The sequence below is a fragment of the Thunnus thynnus genome, chromosome 7, assembly GCF_963924715.1.
Source record: "Thunnus thynnus chromosome 7, fThuThy2.1, whole genome shotgun sequence".
In the NCBI taxonomy this organism is placed as follows: Eukaryota; Metazoa; Chordata; class Actinopteri; order Scombriformes; family Scombridae; genus Thunnus; species Thunnus thynnus.
The window spans coordinates 34583373-34598218 of NC_089523.1; the positions used below are offsets into that span (position 1 = coordinate 34583373).

Genomic DNA, 14846 nt, shown 5'->3' on the forward strand with positions numbered 1-14846 from the left:
GAACCGGTTATCGGTGATCTTGCTAGCTCAATGTTAGCTCGAAGCTACTGCTCGTGATGCACTTGGTAATCGGCAGCAAGTAATTAATTTTGTTTTGTTTCAGTTTATATTTTCTGCGACTGCTGCTGTGAGAGTTGGCTGTGGAAAGCTAATGCTACTGTGTTTCTTACCAGGTAAATTTGATATTTTTTGTAATTGTCATTTTGTTTAGCTGTGTGTGGGTATTCGGTCACCGGTCCGCTATGTCCGGTGCCCGTGTGTATATTTTCTGCGACTGCTGCTGTTACCCCGGGATTCCACCGGGCGCGTGTGTGCTGCGTTCCGGACGCGGTTTTGCTCCGTCCTCTGCACGGCGCCCTATTCACCGGGAGCGTGTCAGAAGCGGAGCGTCTTCACTGCGGGGAAGTCTTCCGCCGTTTAAAGTCAGTTGCACTCCTACTACAGTAATTACAGCAGCCTAGTCAAAGCTTACAGAGTGCCTTAAGGCTACCGTAATTACTGCAGTAGCAGGGCAACTAAACTGTCCCAATTTTGTTAACTTGCTCAGCTTTCGTTGATTTGGTCATTTTCTTTGATTTTTGTGCTTCTGCTGTGGTTAATTAGGCTACGTAGTTAAATGGTTTCTTTATTCGTCTGTTTTAATTGCGTTTATTGTTGATATACGACCAGGAGTCTGCACAGGGTGTTTTATTTTGAAAATTGACCGGATGCTCAATGCTGTTTCTGTGTCTGACTTCCTGCCCAGCTCGATCTGCTCTGTGCTGCTTGATGCGGCCTCCGTAAAAAATAGACAACGCACCTATCTTTAGCAGAGAGCCGCTTCTGGGACGCTTCTGAAACGCGCCGCGGCGCACCCGCTGGAATCGCATACATTGACCAGAGTGGCCGCAATCAGCTCCAGCAGCCGCGTCGGAGCCAGAACGCGGTGCACACGCTCCCAGTGGAATTTAGAGATGAGAGTTGGTTGTGGAGAGCTAATCCCACTGTGTTTGTTACCAGAATAAATCCGGGACAGAGCTGAGAAGCGACTGTGTGCGTGTCATCCTTAACACAACGCAAGAGAGAGAGTACACCACTGCTACACTTGGAAAAATGACATTATGACACTAAGATATACGTACTTCAATCAATACATATGGAACACTGATGTGAAGCTACAGAATGATATAAGAACTCAAAAATATAATGCACCTGCACTTTAACCATCTCCAGCAGACACATTAAGTTGTTAATCTGCTGTCAAAAAGCATCTGCATCTCAGATTACTGCCGCTATTTCACTGCTCAAACTATGTATAGTCTTTGAGGGTGGTGGACGCTCAGACTTCCATCTTGCAGATCTCCAGATTTTTCCTTACCTGTGCAGGAAGTCCCGCCCCCGGTCGTAGGCCTGCAGCGTGGACAGGCCCTGGATGCTGGAGGTGATGTGGGACATGAAGGGTGACATCGTCACGTTGTCCAGGCGTTTCAGCTCCCGGATGAAGACTCTGGAGATGCTGTGCAGCGCGGCGAACATCAACACCAGAGGACCAACCGCCGCCAGGAACCACGGGAACACACAGCTGATGACGCCCAGGCAGAAGAAGACCAGGATCACGTTCTGGATGAACATCTCAGCCTGGAAGGGCAGACGAGTGTCGACTGGAGGGAAGAACGAGAAGAAACAGACATTAAAGAAGCTCCAGGATCCTGTCAGACACTGGCAGCAGTCTGTCCGTACCTTCGTCCATGTCCTTGGAGAAGCGGTTGAGGATCCGTCCTGTGGGCGTCGTGTCGAAGAACTTCATGGGGCAGCGGAGGATCTTATGGTAGAGTTCATCATGCAGCTTGGAGGAGGCGCGCAGCGTTCCCTGCAGGACCAGAGGAAGTTTAAACACTGATCATCACTCTGAGCCTTTGTGTCATGAGATTCACGGGAACACAGAACTAGAGTCATATGAATACTGGATTATCTTTTAACTTGTTAATTACTCACTGCAGTTTACAAAAATAGTCTTACAAATTCAGCTGAGACAAAAACAACAAATAAACAAAAGTAAAAAAAAATCTTAAAAAAAAAAAACAAAAACAATTAAAGCTGCGAGCAGCTTTGGTCGGAACCTCGCACTCTGGTCCGTCAGGATCAGATCATTTTGCTTTTTAAAAATGAGGGGTATTTCTTACAAGTGTGGTGTGCTTTTATTTTGAAAGTTTGATTGACAGGATGAGAATTTTCTGCAGGGTGAGACATGTCTGTCTTGCTCACACCTGTGGCATCAAAATCATGCAAGTTTTGTGCCCATTCACTTGAATTTCAATTAGTAAATTGAAAACTCTTGATGAGTTTGTGTGTAAAACAAACCCACATCTTTTTGAACATTTACTGCTTCCACATAGTTTTAGATATAAACTTCATTTGAACTTTAAATGAGTCACAAGACTTTGACCTACAAATCTTGAATTTACATGTGTTTTCTATCTTTTATTGTTTTTGAGATATTAGAGTGTGAGTTTTAAAGTCTTTTCTTGCTCCTCCTGTGATTTTATAATGAGTGTGTATTGCAGAATGTTTCACAGCACTGAGGGAGTGACATCACCAGGAGCAGTTGGAGAGGAGGATTTTAGAGAATGCTTCTTGTGAAATCTCCTCATAAATCCCATGACTTTGGCCAAATCTTACATTAAAAATCATATTTTTTAGTAGGAAATTTCGTGGCGAATCCATTGATACAGGTTTGAAAGTGGTCAGACTTATAGTTTATATGTCAGAAGCCTCTGTTTGATACAAAGTTCATGCCCATAGATTGCCTCCCCATTGGTTTACATTGTAAGGTGTGATGACTTTCAGGGCTTATAAAATCCAAACCATTCGAGTTATTACAAAGTTTTTAGCAACTTTTTTTCAGCACAGTGTCATAAGTCACCTATTAAAGCTTGAAGCCGATACCATTAACGCTCTCGGAGGAGATAGCGTTTGTTAGGGGTCCAAAATTGGGGCAAAGTCTTATTTTGAAAGGCTAATTGCAGACTTCCTGTTGGATTTAGGTCAGGGGTGTCAGCATATGATTTGTAGGTCTTGATGAGACGAATAATTGAGTTTTGGTTTGATCTCTCTACAATATTCCTACAGGCCGTGGCGGCCATTTTAGTTACATAGGTGGCGCTAGAGAGCACATTTTGGCACTTTAGGGGTTAATTTTTACATTTTATCAAATTTTTCACCAGACCTGATGTGTGTGCCAAATTTGGTGAGTTTTTCAGCATGTTTAGGGGGTCAAATTCAGGGTTTAAGTGGCGTAATAATAAAGAGAGAAACAAACAAACAAACACACGAAAAACACAGTAGTCCTCTGCCTTTTGGGCTCGGTCCCTAAATAAAAGGTGAATAAATAAGAGTAGATAGATTTGTAATAATGAGAACATTCATTAACATTCACCTTTTCTGTTTGTTTCACAGGTTTGATTCTTTGACTCGTGATACTGGACTGTTTAGCTCGATACTGATGTCAGTATTTGAGAGTTCATACTTTTTGTAACATAAATTAAATTTGGTTGTGGCAGAATTGTGACCAAGATACGTACTGACAAGAGCTGCAGCTAACGACTATTTACTTGATTTAATTGTTTGGTCCATAAAATAGTGAAAAGTGTCAAAAAATGTAATTTCTCGGATCTCATGGTGACGTCTTCAGATGTTGTTTTTTGTCTGATCAACAGTCCAAAATCCAAAATATTCAGTTTACTTTCATGTGAGACAGAAAAGCTTCAAATTCTCACATTTGAGAAGCTGAAACCATCAAATATTTGACATTTTGTTATAAAAAAAATAACTAAAATGATTATTCGATTATCAAAATAGTTGCAGATTCATTTTCTGTTGATGAACTAATCAATTAATCGTTGCAGCTCTACTACTGACAGATAGCTGCATTATTTCACCCACCTTAAACCTTCCTCTTCAGCCTGGTTTTAGATTAAAAATGATTTATAGACATTACTTACTTTATTTTATTCACTTATTTTATTGTACTCATGTTGTAAAATTTTATTAATTTTTTTCCCCTCTTATTCATTTTATTTGTCTTTATTTTTTCTATTTTATCTAGTTTTTATTTTTACTCTATTTTATTATTATTTTTTAATCCATTTTATTTTATCACATTTTCATAATTTGTATTTGTGCCTCAAACTGATTTAATGTTTAACGTCTATATTTGTTCTCTTATTACCAGCATGTCAGTCATCTGATCATCTGATCATCAAATAAAGAGTGATTGATTGATCGATTGATTGATTTAGTCCCTTTATTTGCTGCATTTTTAAAACTCGTGGGTCTCCTCTGCATGTAAACTGGTCATCTCTATTCTGCCTTTTTGAACCAGTACAGCTCCAGTCAGTACGTGTCTGGTGTTTACTGGTTGCTGTGGAGTCAGGACGGCGTGATGCGTCCTCACCTTGACGAAGGCGATGCCTCTGAGGAGTTTGAAGAGCAGCATGACTCCCATGGAGGAGGCGTAGATGGCGGCGTAGTGTTGCATCATGGGATTGTCCTTCATGCTCACGCTCACAGCTGAGCTGTTGCCCTCGGTTACCGTCGTGTTCTGGAAAAGACAACAAGAGGAGAAAAAGAGAGGAGTTACAGGTGAGGACAGAAGATAAGAGAGGAAGATGAGTAGAGGAGGAGGTGACGGGGAGGAGATGAAGAGGTGAAGAAGAGGAGATGATGAGGAGGTCAAGTGAAACCGTGGACCTATCCGGTTGCCTCTGTTAGTTCTGCTACATTTGTGCGTATTTCTGCTCGTCAGTTCTCTTCCTCTCTGTAAATCGTGTCGGCCAATGAGAACAAGCGACTGGAGTCGACCATCAGGACAGAGAAACAGTCGTAAACTCTCCTCCTGCTGACTCCGCTACCTGACCGTCTCTGCATCGCTACCTGACCGTCTCTGCATCGCTACCTGACCGTCTCTGCATCGCTACCTGACCGTCTCTGCATCCATCTCCACATCGGAGGAAACACCGGGGTAAACGTGGAGGGATTAAACACCGGCTGTATTCACGGCCACATCTGGATCGTCTCTGACAAACATCCTGCTAGCCAGCGTGCAGGCGCCGGATAATAAACTACGACGACCTCCACGTCTCTGGAATACTGAACAACACCGTTCAACCAGATGACTCTCTTTCTGTTAATCTGACAGAACAGAGGACTTTATGGTGAACAAGGATTGGTGCGACAGTGGGAATATTAAAGTGCTATTCCGTTCCTGCTCACCTAATCTGGAGTTATTGCGTTTATACCGAGGGTATTTACATCAGTCATTATCACAGCGGTCTACGTCCCACCTGTTGGCTCTTTGCAAAGACTTGAACTGCTCGCAGACCAATAATCCTGATGCTGCGCTAAGTGTAGCTGGAATCCGGCTAAGTTTAAGAAGGTTATACCTGATTTCCATCAACGTATTTACTGCATCACAAGGGAAGAAACACTCTGGATCACTGCTACACACCATTCAGAAATGGTTACAGAGCAGAATCACTACCCGCGTTCGGGGGGAGCGACCATGTGGCCATCTTGCTGAGGTCAATGTGTGTGAACAAACTGCAACGCGTGACGCCAGAGGTCAGGAAGTGGTCAGGCCAATCCGAGGCCGCCCTACAGTCTGCACTACACTACGTTGACGTCACCGATGACATCAATAGATTCACTGAGTCTAAACAGAAGCAACTGCACCCCAAACTACGGTGAAATCATTCCACAACCAGGACCCATGGATCACCAGAACCACCCTGGATGCCATAAACACGCCTGTAAATCAGCAGACTACAATGTAAGAGGAGCAGTAAAGGAGGCAAAAAGGGACAACGTGAAGAAAGTGGAACTACAATCCAAGAAGCATGTGGCAAGATTGAAGAACTGTGACAGATTACGAGCCCCCTCGTCAAGTGCTGATGCATTTCTAGAGAGTGAGCTTAACAACTTTTATGAGGCCATCAGCAGCCAGCAAGCAAAAACAGTGGAAGAGGTTAATGGACGGGTGACATCAGCGTGAAAACACCAAGAAAGCAGCAGCTCCAGACAATATCAGTGGACGGGTCCTCAAACTATGTGCTGACCAACTAGCAACGGTGTTCACAATGATACAGGCGGACACACTTCTTCTACCCTCATTCTTAACACCGGAGCACCCGAGGGCTGCGTTTCGAGCCCCCTGCTGTACTTCCTGTACACACACGACTGTGGAATCACTTTCGACTCCCAACACCATCATCAAGTTTGCTGATGACACAGCTGTGGTGGACCCGATCACAGATAACAATGAAAAGGCCGAAGGCTGAAGGAAGGACAACAACCTACTCCTGAACGTCAGCAAGACTCAGGAGCTGATAGTGGACTTGGGAAGAAGCAGGGAAGGAACTACGCCCCCCTTTAATACCAACAGGTCCACATCACCAAGGGTCTGACCTGGACGCTGCATACTGACTCAGTGGTGAGAAAGCAAAGCAGAGACTGTTTCACCTCAGACGCTTGAGGAAATTCTGGGTATTTCTACTCCTGCACCATCGACGGCGTCCTGACGGGAACATCACTGTCTGGTACAGAAACAGCACCGAACAGGATTGTAAGGCCCTGCAAAGAGTGATTAGTTCAGCTGAACATACAAGGAGATGAAGAGGAGGTGAAGAGGAAGTGAGGAGGAGGTTAAGAAGAGGTGAGGAGGAGGCGTCTCACCCCGCTGCCCTGGTTGATCCAGTAGCTGAGCCACCACTGGCAGAAGGCGGAGCTTCCCACATTTAAAACAAACAAAGCCAGGATCAGCAGGCAAGAGGCGGAGCCACCGCACGCCGCCATGTACAGCCGGAACACGGGCCAGGCCACGCCCCCACACTGCTGCTCCTCCCCTTCAGTGTCACATGACAGGAAACAGTGAAACACAGTAAACTAACAGATCAGAGTAAAACAGGTGTAACAGTGTTCTGTGTTACCGTTGTCTTTGATAACCGGCGCATTCTTCTTCACTGATCCTGGTTTACTGTCTGCTGGCTTCCTCTGAGAGCCGCCGGACTTCCTGCTGGGAGCCTGAAACAGACAGACAGACAGACAGACAGACAGTGAGACAGTCAGAAAGACAGACAGACAGACAGCCAGTCAGACAATCAGACAGACAGACAGGTATGTACCTCTATGTACGGAGTGTCTCCCAGCTGAAAGTGGTTGAACATGGTGGCGTAGTCTCCATTCAGTTTCATCAGGTTGTCATGGTTACCCTGCTCCACTATACTGCCCTCCCTCATCAGGATGACATCATCACAGTCCACCAAGTACTGCACACACACACACACACACACACACACACACACACACACCCCGGTTATCTCCGTGTCAGTGTTGTGCAGTAGAGCACACCTTACCTGTCAGGAGGATGTTTACCTGCAGCTGGTGCGTGACGAAGATGACGGTCTTGTGGCGAAGCTGCTTCCTGATGCCGTTATGGAAGATGTGATTGGCCACGTGGGCGTCGAGGGCGCTGAGCGGGTCGTCCAGGATGTAAACGTCCCGGTCACTGTAGAGGGCACGGGCCAAGCTGATTCGCTGGCGCTGCCCGCCGCTCAGGTTGGCGCCACGTTCACCAATCTGACAGAAAGGAAATTAGAACTTTTAGCTTTTCATTCATACTATAATGTACATATAGATAATACATACAATAATATAAATGCTGTCAGGGATGTGACGGTGCTGGCTTTGTTGCATTTGACGACGAGGCAGTTTGACCTAAGCGGGCTTAAGACAGTGACATAAACCTTCTCTGTATCTTCTTCTACTGTTTCATGCTATAGTTCTGATACATGCAAAACTGAAATACATTTTGGTCGATAAAGCTTTGGAAGAAAAAACAAGTGGCAAAAAACCTTTGTGTCCTCAACCAATAGAGGGCCAGTTCGACTCTCTGCATCACTCTGGTGTTAACAAGCCAGCTGGGTGGGCTACTGAACCATGCCATACCCCCCCCCCCCCCACTATGGCTGACTCTCAGATGAGTGTAGAAGGCTGAGGAGTGATGTTTCAGTTCTCTCTAAACACTGCAGAGACCTCAGAGGTCTCTGGCTTTAAACAAGGTCTTAACCAAAGTCACCATTTTTCCACTATAAGAACTTAACGTAACGCTTATCTTTTGTCACTGGTTCTGCTTTTGTTCCTAGAACTAGATCTGGGCAAGTTCCGAGTACTTTCAGGGGTTGGCGGTTGAGCAGATGTCACATCACAACAAGGACAGCTAAAACAAACGCAACACCTGCATGGAGCAGGACAACCAATCCTCTAAAGCAGAAGAACAGTGGAGAACCCTTGTTGGACAGAACGTGTCCAGGCTTCATCAGTATTTGTGGAGAGAAGGCTGTTCAGAGGGAGCAGGAGTCAGCAGTTAGAAACCAAAAACTGGGCCAGAAGATTTCTTGTCTGGTAGAAATGGGGATACAACACAGCCAAAGATCCATTAATCTATTGTCTGGCATTTATACGGGTTCTGGGTGGCAGCGGCAGCAGGTTAAGCAAGGTAGCCATGTTCTCCAGCTCCTCCTGAAGGATCCCAAGATGTTCCCAGACCAGATGGGATAAATAATGGTAAATGGACTGTACTTGTATAGCGCCTTTCTAGTCTTCCAACCACTCAAAGCGCTTTTACACTACAAATCACATTCACCCATTCACACATATTCATACGCTGAATGGGTACAGGGGCTACCATGCAAGGTCCCAACCTGCCCATCAGAGGAAACTAACCATTCACACACATTCATACACTGATGGTACAGCCCTCCAGTGTGTTCGAGGTCTGCCCTGACTTGCCCAGAATACCTCCACAGTGAGGCGTCCAGTCATCAGTCAGATGCCCAAAGCAGCTCTACTGGCTCCTTTCAATGCAGAGCAGCAGCCAGCCAAAGGAAACTAACTTTCACTGCTTGTATCCCTGATCGCATCATTTTGGTCACTACCCAAAGTTCATGACATTAGGTGAGGGTTAAGGTCCTTCACCACAACAGGCCGGTACAATACCCACAAAGACTCAGGGGTTCTACACAGTCATGTATTTTGGCTGTTTGGGGCAAATAAACACAAATGATCCAGTTTGCGAGGCAAACATTCGCTTTGCAGGTCTGTTTTCATCAATGAACAGTAGTTTGTTATTAAAAGCAGCATCATCATCCTGATGGAACCACCTGATTATTTATTATCAGAGTGACATGTTGCTGAAAACAGACCTGGTCATTGGATGTCTCTCGTCATTAGTTAATATCAACACACAGAGCACTTTCTATACTAGAGCACAAACAGGAAGTGATGTCACCTCTGTGAGGTCAGCGTTGGGCAGCAGGGCAAGGTCTGGTCTGAGACAGCAGGCGCTCAGCACCGACTGATACCTGCAGAAACAAAAACAGTTAGTTTATCCTCGTCTGAGGACTAAACCAGCCAATCACAGTCCAAAGACGCTCACACCTGTCCTCCTGGTACTCCTGTCCAAACAGGATGTTGTCTCTCAGTGTTGTGTTCAGGATCCAGGCCTGCTGAGCCACGTAGGCCAGCCTTCCTCTGACAGCCACGCTGCCCTCCAACACAATCATCTGTCAATACACCGATGAGTTATCAATATTAATGATCAGCACATTACCAGTAGCAGCTTTTAGGCTGTTGTGGGAGGTAACGTCACCTGTCCTAAGATGGCGGAGATCAGAGAGGTTTTGCCACTGCCAACGCTCCCACAGACACCGACCAGCTGCCCCTGAGACACACAGACATTTAGTCAAATCGTCTCCATTAAAAGTCAATGAATCAGCTGTTAGCAGCCGCTGTCTGCAGTGTAACATGATGTTCAGACAACTATCACTGATCACTGTGAAAATGAAGAAAACTTAAAAATGTGATGATTCTCAGGCAGGTTCTGCAGCCTCTTTTTCTCTGGTTGTAAATGTATTTATGGAGGTTTATTGGTGATGATATCAGAGATGATGATGTGTCTGGAGGATCTACCTGCTGGATGCTCAGGTTGATGCTGTGCAGGGTGCTCTGAAGCCGCGGTGAGACAGAGGGGATGGTCAGGAGGGGAGGTAAAGCCTCCCCCTCCCCACCTTCTTCCCCCTCTTCTTCCTCTGGACTCGAGGCTCTGTCTCCTCCTCCTCCTCCTCCTCCTCTCAGCAGGGAGCCAGTCACCTCCTGCTCCTCCTCCTCTTCCTGGAGAACCACTCTGTCTCTGCACCTGGAGGTCACAACAGGACAAGTACAAGAGAAAACTGGTGAATGCACCAAATCACTCGTACATGCCTCCAAAGAACAAATATGTTGATATGAGTACTTCTTGAATGCACATTTTGGTGAAAAAGACTGAATGTAAATATAATTTTGCTTGTTGCCTTTAACGCCCGAGTTTAGGATCTGAATAGTTCTTACGTCATGTTGACATTGTACTAAAACTGCAATTTAGACCAGGATTGTTTCATTTTTCTACAAACAAAAAACATCTATTTCCAATTTAAATAAGACAAAAATCACACACAGTATCTTTAAATGGCAGAAATTTAGACATTTAGAAAGCTTGAGATTTGGGGTTAGAATATAAAAGTGAGTATGGTGTGATTTTGATAAAGCTGAGGGACTATTTTGTTGACAAGGAGCACCTGAATGCATCATTAGATCTGGTCTCAGGCTGTTGATGAAGGCATCATCTAAACTGAGAAACACATGTAGTAAACGTTGTGTACTTCTCTCTGTGTTGGTGTCTGCTGGCTGTCCGGACACATGGACTCGGCTGGGCGCTGTGCCCGCCTCCATCCCACGCCAGACTGACTCCACACATCTCCACGGCAACCTGAGGATCACCAGGCAACGCACGGATGCTGTCGACCTCCGGCAACAGGAAGAGACTCTGAAAAGGGACGGAGTGTCTCAAACTAAACATGTCAGCCCAGAGTCTCTGCTAAAGATGTAAGAACAGGAAAGTTGTCTTTTCATTTCAATTTAACTCAACACTGCGGCCTCAGGGGGGCGCTACAGCCGCTGCAGACTGTTAGGATCAGTCTGATCTTTTAATTTCACTGGGATTTGATTTTTGGCTGAAGCTTCCTCAGATCAAACTGGTCGGACACGTTTCTGCTGACTCAGCTCATTCCCTCCATCTATTCTCCCATTCAGTCATCCAACTATTCATCCAACCATTCATCCCTTCATCCATCTGTCCAACAGCCAGGGAACAGCTGAACCCTCCAACCTCCCAGCACAACAAACTGCAGCAGTGTGGATGAGGGGAGATATATAACCAGGTGTGTAGGCAAGTATATACAGTATGTAGGTGAGATGTAGGACAGCAGCACACCTTGAATCTCTCCACGGCTACGGACGCCTCCGATAGAGACTTGACAGAGAACGGTGTGACCTTCAGGGCAAAGGTCATGGCGTTGAACACCGTCACCACAGTGAAGGCCTGAAGAGACAGAAAGTAAACCAGACCTGTGAGCATCCAGACGTTTAACAGAAACTTTACAATTGTTACACTTTCATTTAGTTTTTATCCAAAGCAACATACACACAAGAGTTAATACAACACAAGCAGGGATCCAGTCAGGAGAGAACAACACGAGTAAGTACCATAAAGCTAAGTTCAAGTCTGATAGGACGTAGATGCCAACAGGCAGAGTGCATAGAAGTGGATAATACATTTTTCTATATATATTTTTTTATAATTCCATCAGGTGCAGAAGTGTTCATGAAAGAGCTGGTCTTTAGTCTTTTCTTAAAGATGGAGAGGGACTTTACAGATTGAACAGATGGAACAAACTCCGTTGTTTGTCTGGATGATGATGTTTTGTTGTATAGAGGGACTGGCTGGGATGACAAGGAGCTCAGTCTTAGAGAGCTTGAGTTGAAGGCGGCGTCCCTTCAGAAACGTGTCAACATGAAGGAACAGACGGGAAAATGGGGTTAGCTAGTGAGCTAATGCTAGCAGGTAACAGTTAGCGGCTGCCTTTTGTAATGCACACATGTATAAAGAAAGACTGGTGTAACTAGTCAGTTAGCCAAAGCCTGCTTTATTGCTAACAAGTATAGATTGATAACAAGGCTAGCCAGTTAGCTGTAGCCTGTTAAAACACTAGGCAGTATAAAGAAAGAACTGTAGTGAGGTTAGCCGCTTACTGTAGCCATTTGTAAAGCAAACAGGTATAAAAAGAGACTTCAAGTGTAGCTAGCCACCCAGCTGTGACCTGCTCTATTGCCAACAGGTATAAAGATATTGGCCTGTTCGAATGCTAACAGGTAAAAAGAGAAACCTATAGCAAGGCTAGCCAGTTAGCAGTAGCCTGATGCAATGAAAAGTCAGACTTATAATGTAGCTAGCCAGTTAGCTGTGGTATAACGCTAACAGGTACAAACAAAGAATAGAGGTGGGAGGAGATCTTTCAGCCTCTCTGGTTCCTGCAGTAAAAGTCTCGTTCATGTTTCTCTCTCTTTTACTGTTCGGATCAACAAGAAACTCTTCTGACATCACAACAAAACATGAACAACTGTGTTAAAAAATACTGAAAATACAAGACTGTGGACATAAAGATTTCAGGGTAGAAGTTAACTACAACTCCCATGGTGCATTTCAGCATGAAACAGCCAATCGCAGAGCTTTAAGTTCGGTCAGGTGTGTCGCTAACGGTGAGCAGAAACTAAAGATTAAACTGATTTTACAATCTGCAGATTAAATCAGTTCACTTTTAATTTCTGGGTCACTTTGAATGAATTCAGTAACCATGGCGACTTGCTTTGTTTAAAATTTCATTCATTACACTCTGATTCACACCTCTGACTGGCTTCTTCTCCATAGCAACAGCAGCCGAGGCTCATGGGTATTGTAGTATTCTCACAGACAGAAAAGAAGTGTAAATAACGTAAACTGGTGTCAGAATATAAACCTGTAACACGCCAGTAAGCTACGCTGCAGCTAAATGCTAACAGCTGACTGAGCAGTTAACACAATAAAAACACACTAACAGCAGACGGTTTGAACATGTTTCACACCTGAGCTGCTGTCAGGTCGTATCCTAGCAACATGTGGGCGGAGAATGTTGCGACGCTGGCGATGACGACGACGATGGGAGCCACGCCCACCGTGATGCTCTGGAAGTAACCTGTTAGCTCCAGGATCCTGCGCTCCTCCCCGCGGATCCCTGACAGAGCAACGAGTCAAAAACACCGCTAATGTCACAGTTACCTGCTGATGTCACAGTTACAGGCCGCCCAGGTGAGTGTGTCAGGCGAGTACATACTGTGGACGTCCTGGGAGAAGGCTTTGACCCAGGCGTACATCTTGATGAACTTGATGTAGTTGAGGATCTCGTTCATCTTCTGCACTCGTCTGTCGGTGACAGCAGCGCCCTTCCTCCTGAAGTACGCCGTCAGTCTGGAGCTGAACATCTGAACACAACAAACCGATCAATACACCTGCACAGGTAGGAGGATAAACGTCTCCAGGTGGATCATTTCATCACAGATGACCTCTATGTCTGTGATGTCAGAGGAGACAGGAAGCTCAGACTGTGAAAGTTTGGGAAACAAGAAATGTTTTAACAATAGAGACGCACTGGTGCAATTTTCTTGACCAATTCCGATTTCCGATGTTTTAATGGTCTGACCTGCTGATTCCAATTTTCTTTCTTTATAAGAATTTAATAAGAAATAAAGATTTTCTTTCTTTCTTTATATATTTCCTTTCTTTCTGAGAACGATAATTGACAGCATACACAAACATTTTTGTAACTTTCCTTTAATAGAGTAATGAAATTCAACTGTATGTTCATTAACTATTTAAATAACTTACATTTTTCTTCCTGAAACTGGGACTGTTCACCACAGTGAAGGTTTAAGTGTCTGATTAAGTTAGTTGTTCCAAATGTTTCCAAGGTTGTTCCTCTGCAGCTTATTTTGGACTTAAAGGTGTTACAGATTCTTCTTCACTCACGCTGAGGAACTTCCACACCAACGACACCAACACATTTAATACAAGTTAATAATCTGAGAATAGACAGGTGACAGACAGGTGACAGGTACTGACCATGGTGGGGTAGAACAGGATGAACACAGCTGAGCCCAGCAGAGACGTTGGTCCCAGTATAAACAGGTTGTAGGCCACGCCCAGAACCGCCACCAGTGGGCCCCCCGCCAACAAACTGCCCACCGCCGCCGCCTCGAACATCCGCTGACCGTCACTGGAACACATGTTGATCAACTGAAGGGACAGAAAGAGTTAAATCAGATGTGTTTATCATCATCAACAGACAGAAGACGACAGAAAGGAAAGAAGAAAAAAAAACAAGACAGAAAGAAAGAAGGGAGGAAAGAAAGGATGCAAGGAAGAAAAGAAGGAAGGATGAAAGACAGAACGGAGGAAAGAAAGAACAAATAAAAAAGACAGAGCTGTTCTGGCAGCTGTCCCTCACCTGTATAGACATGTCCCTCACCTGTGTGGGCGTGTCCCTCACCTGTATAGACATGTCCCTCACCTGTGTGGGCGTGTCCCTCACCTGTATGGGCGTGTCCCTCACCTGTGTGGGCGTGTCCCTCACCTGTCCCATGGACTTGTCCCTGACGCTGCGGAGACGCAGGATCTTGTGGAACGCCATGCTGAGGACGGCTCCTCTCAGCCGGCTGCCCGTCCTGTAGTTCAGGGCCCAGGTCAGAGCCAGAGACCAGGACCGCACCAGCTCGGTGCCCAGTAGTCCCACTACCAGCAGCAGCCCGTAGCCCAGCTCAGGCTCCTCCTGCTGGGTGTACTCCAGTAGACGCTTCACCACAAAGGCCTGGAGGAGGCACACAGCAGGTCAGACTGGCCACACTGG

General features: G+C 45.4%; 1 protein-coding gene across 5 annotated transcripts in view; it reads right to left on the reverse strand.

Moving 5' to 3' along the window:
• abcc5 (ATP-binding cassette, sub-family C (CFTR/MRP), member 5) overlaps window positions 1-14846 on the reverse strand; it is a 31144-nt gene that overhangs the window by 8267 nt on the left and 8031 nt on the right. For 2 of the 5 annotated variants that reach the window (XM_067595674.1, XM_067595676.1), the window contains exons 6-22: window positions 14574-14807; window positions 14063-14236; window positions 13278-13425; window positions 13030-13178; window positions 11342-11449; window positions 10731-10894; window positions 10003-10228; window positions 9683-9754; window positions 9472-9596; window positions 9323-9395; window positions 7408-7611; window positions 7158-7301; window positions 6963-7056; window positions 6709-6878; window positions 4433-4579; window positions 1720-1849; window positions 1358-1640 (exon numbers count right to left, since the gene is read on the reverse strand). In XM_067595674.1, coding sequence (XP_067451775.1) covers window positions 1358-1640; window positions 1720-1849; window positions 4433-4579; window positions 6709-6878; window positions 6963-7056; window positions 7158-7301; window positions 7408-7611; window positions 9323-9395; window positions 9472-9596; window positions 9683-9754; window positions 10003-10228; window positions 10731-10894; window positions 11342-11449; window positions 13030-13178; window positions 13278-13425; window positions 14063-14236; window positions 14574-14807 — 2645 coding nt within the window. The other 3 variants (XM_067595677.1, XM_067595678.1, XM_067595680.1) reach the window with 3 other exon arrangements.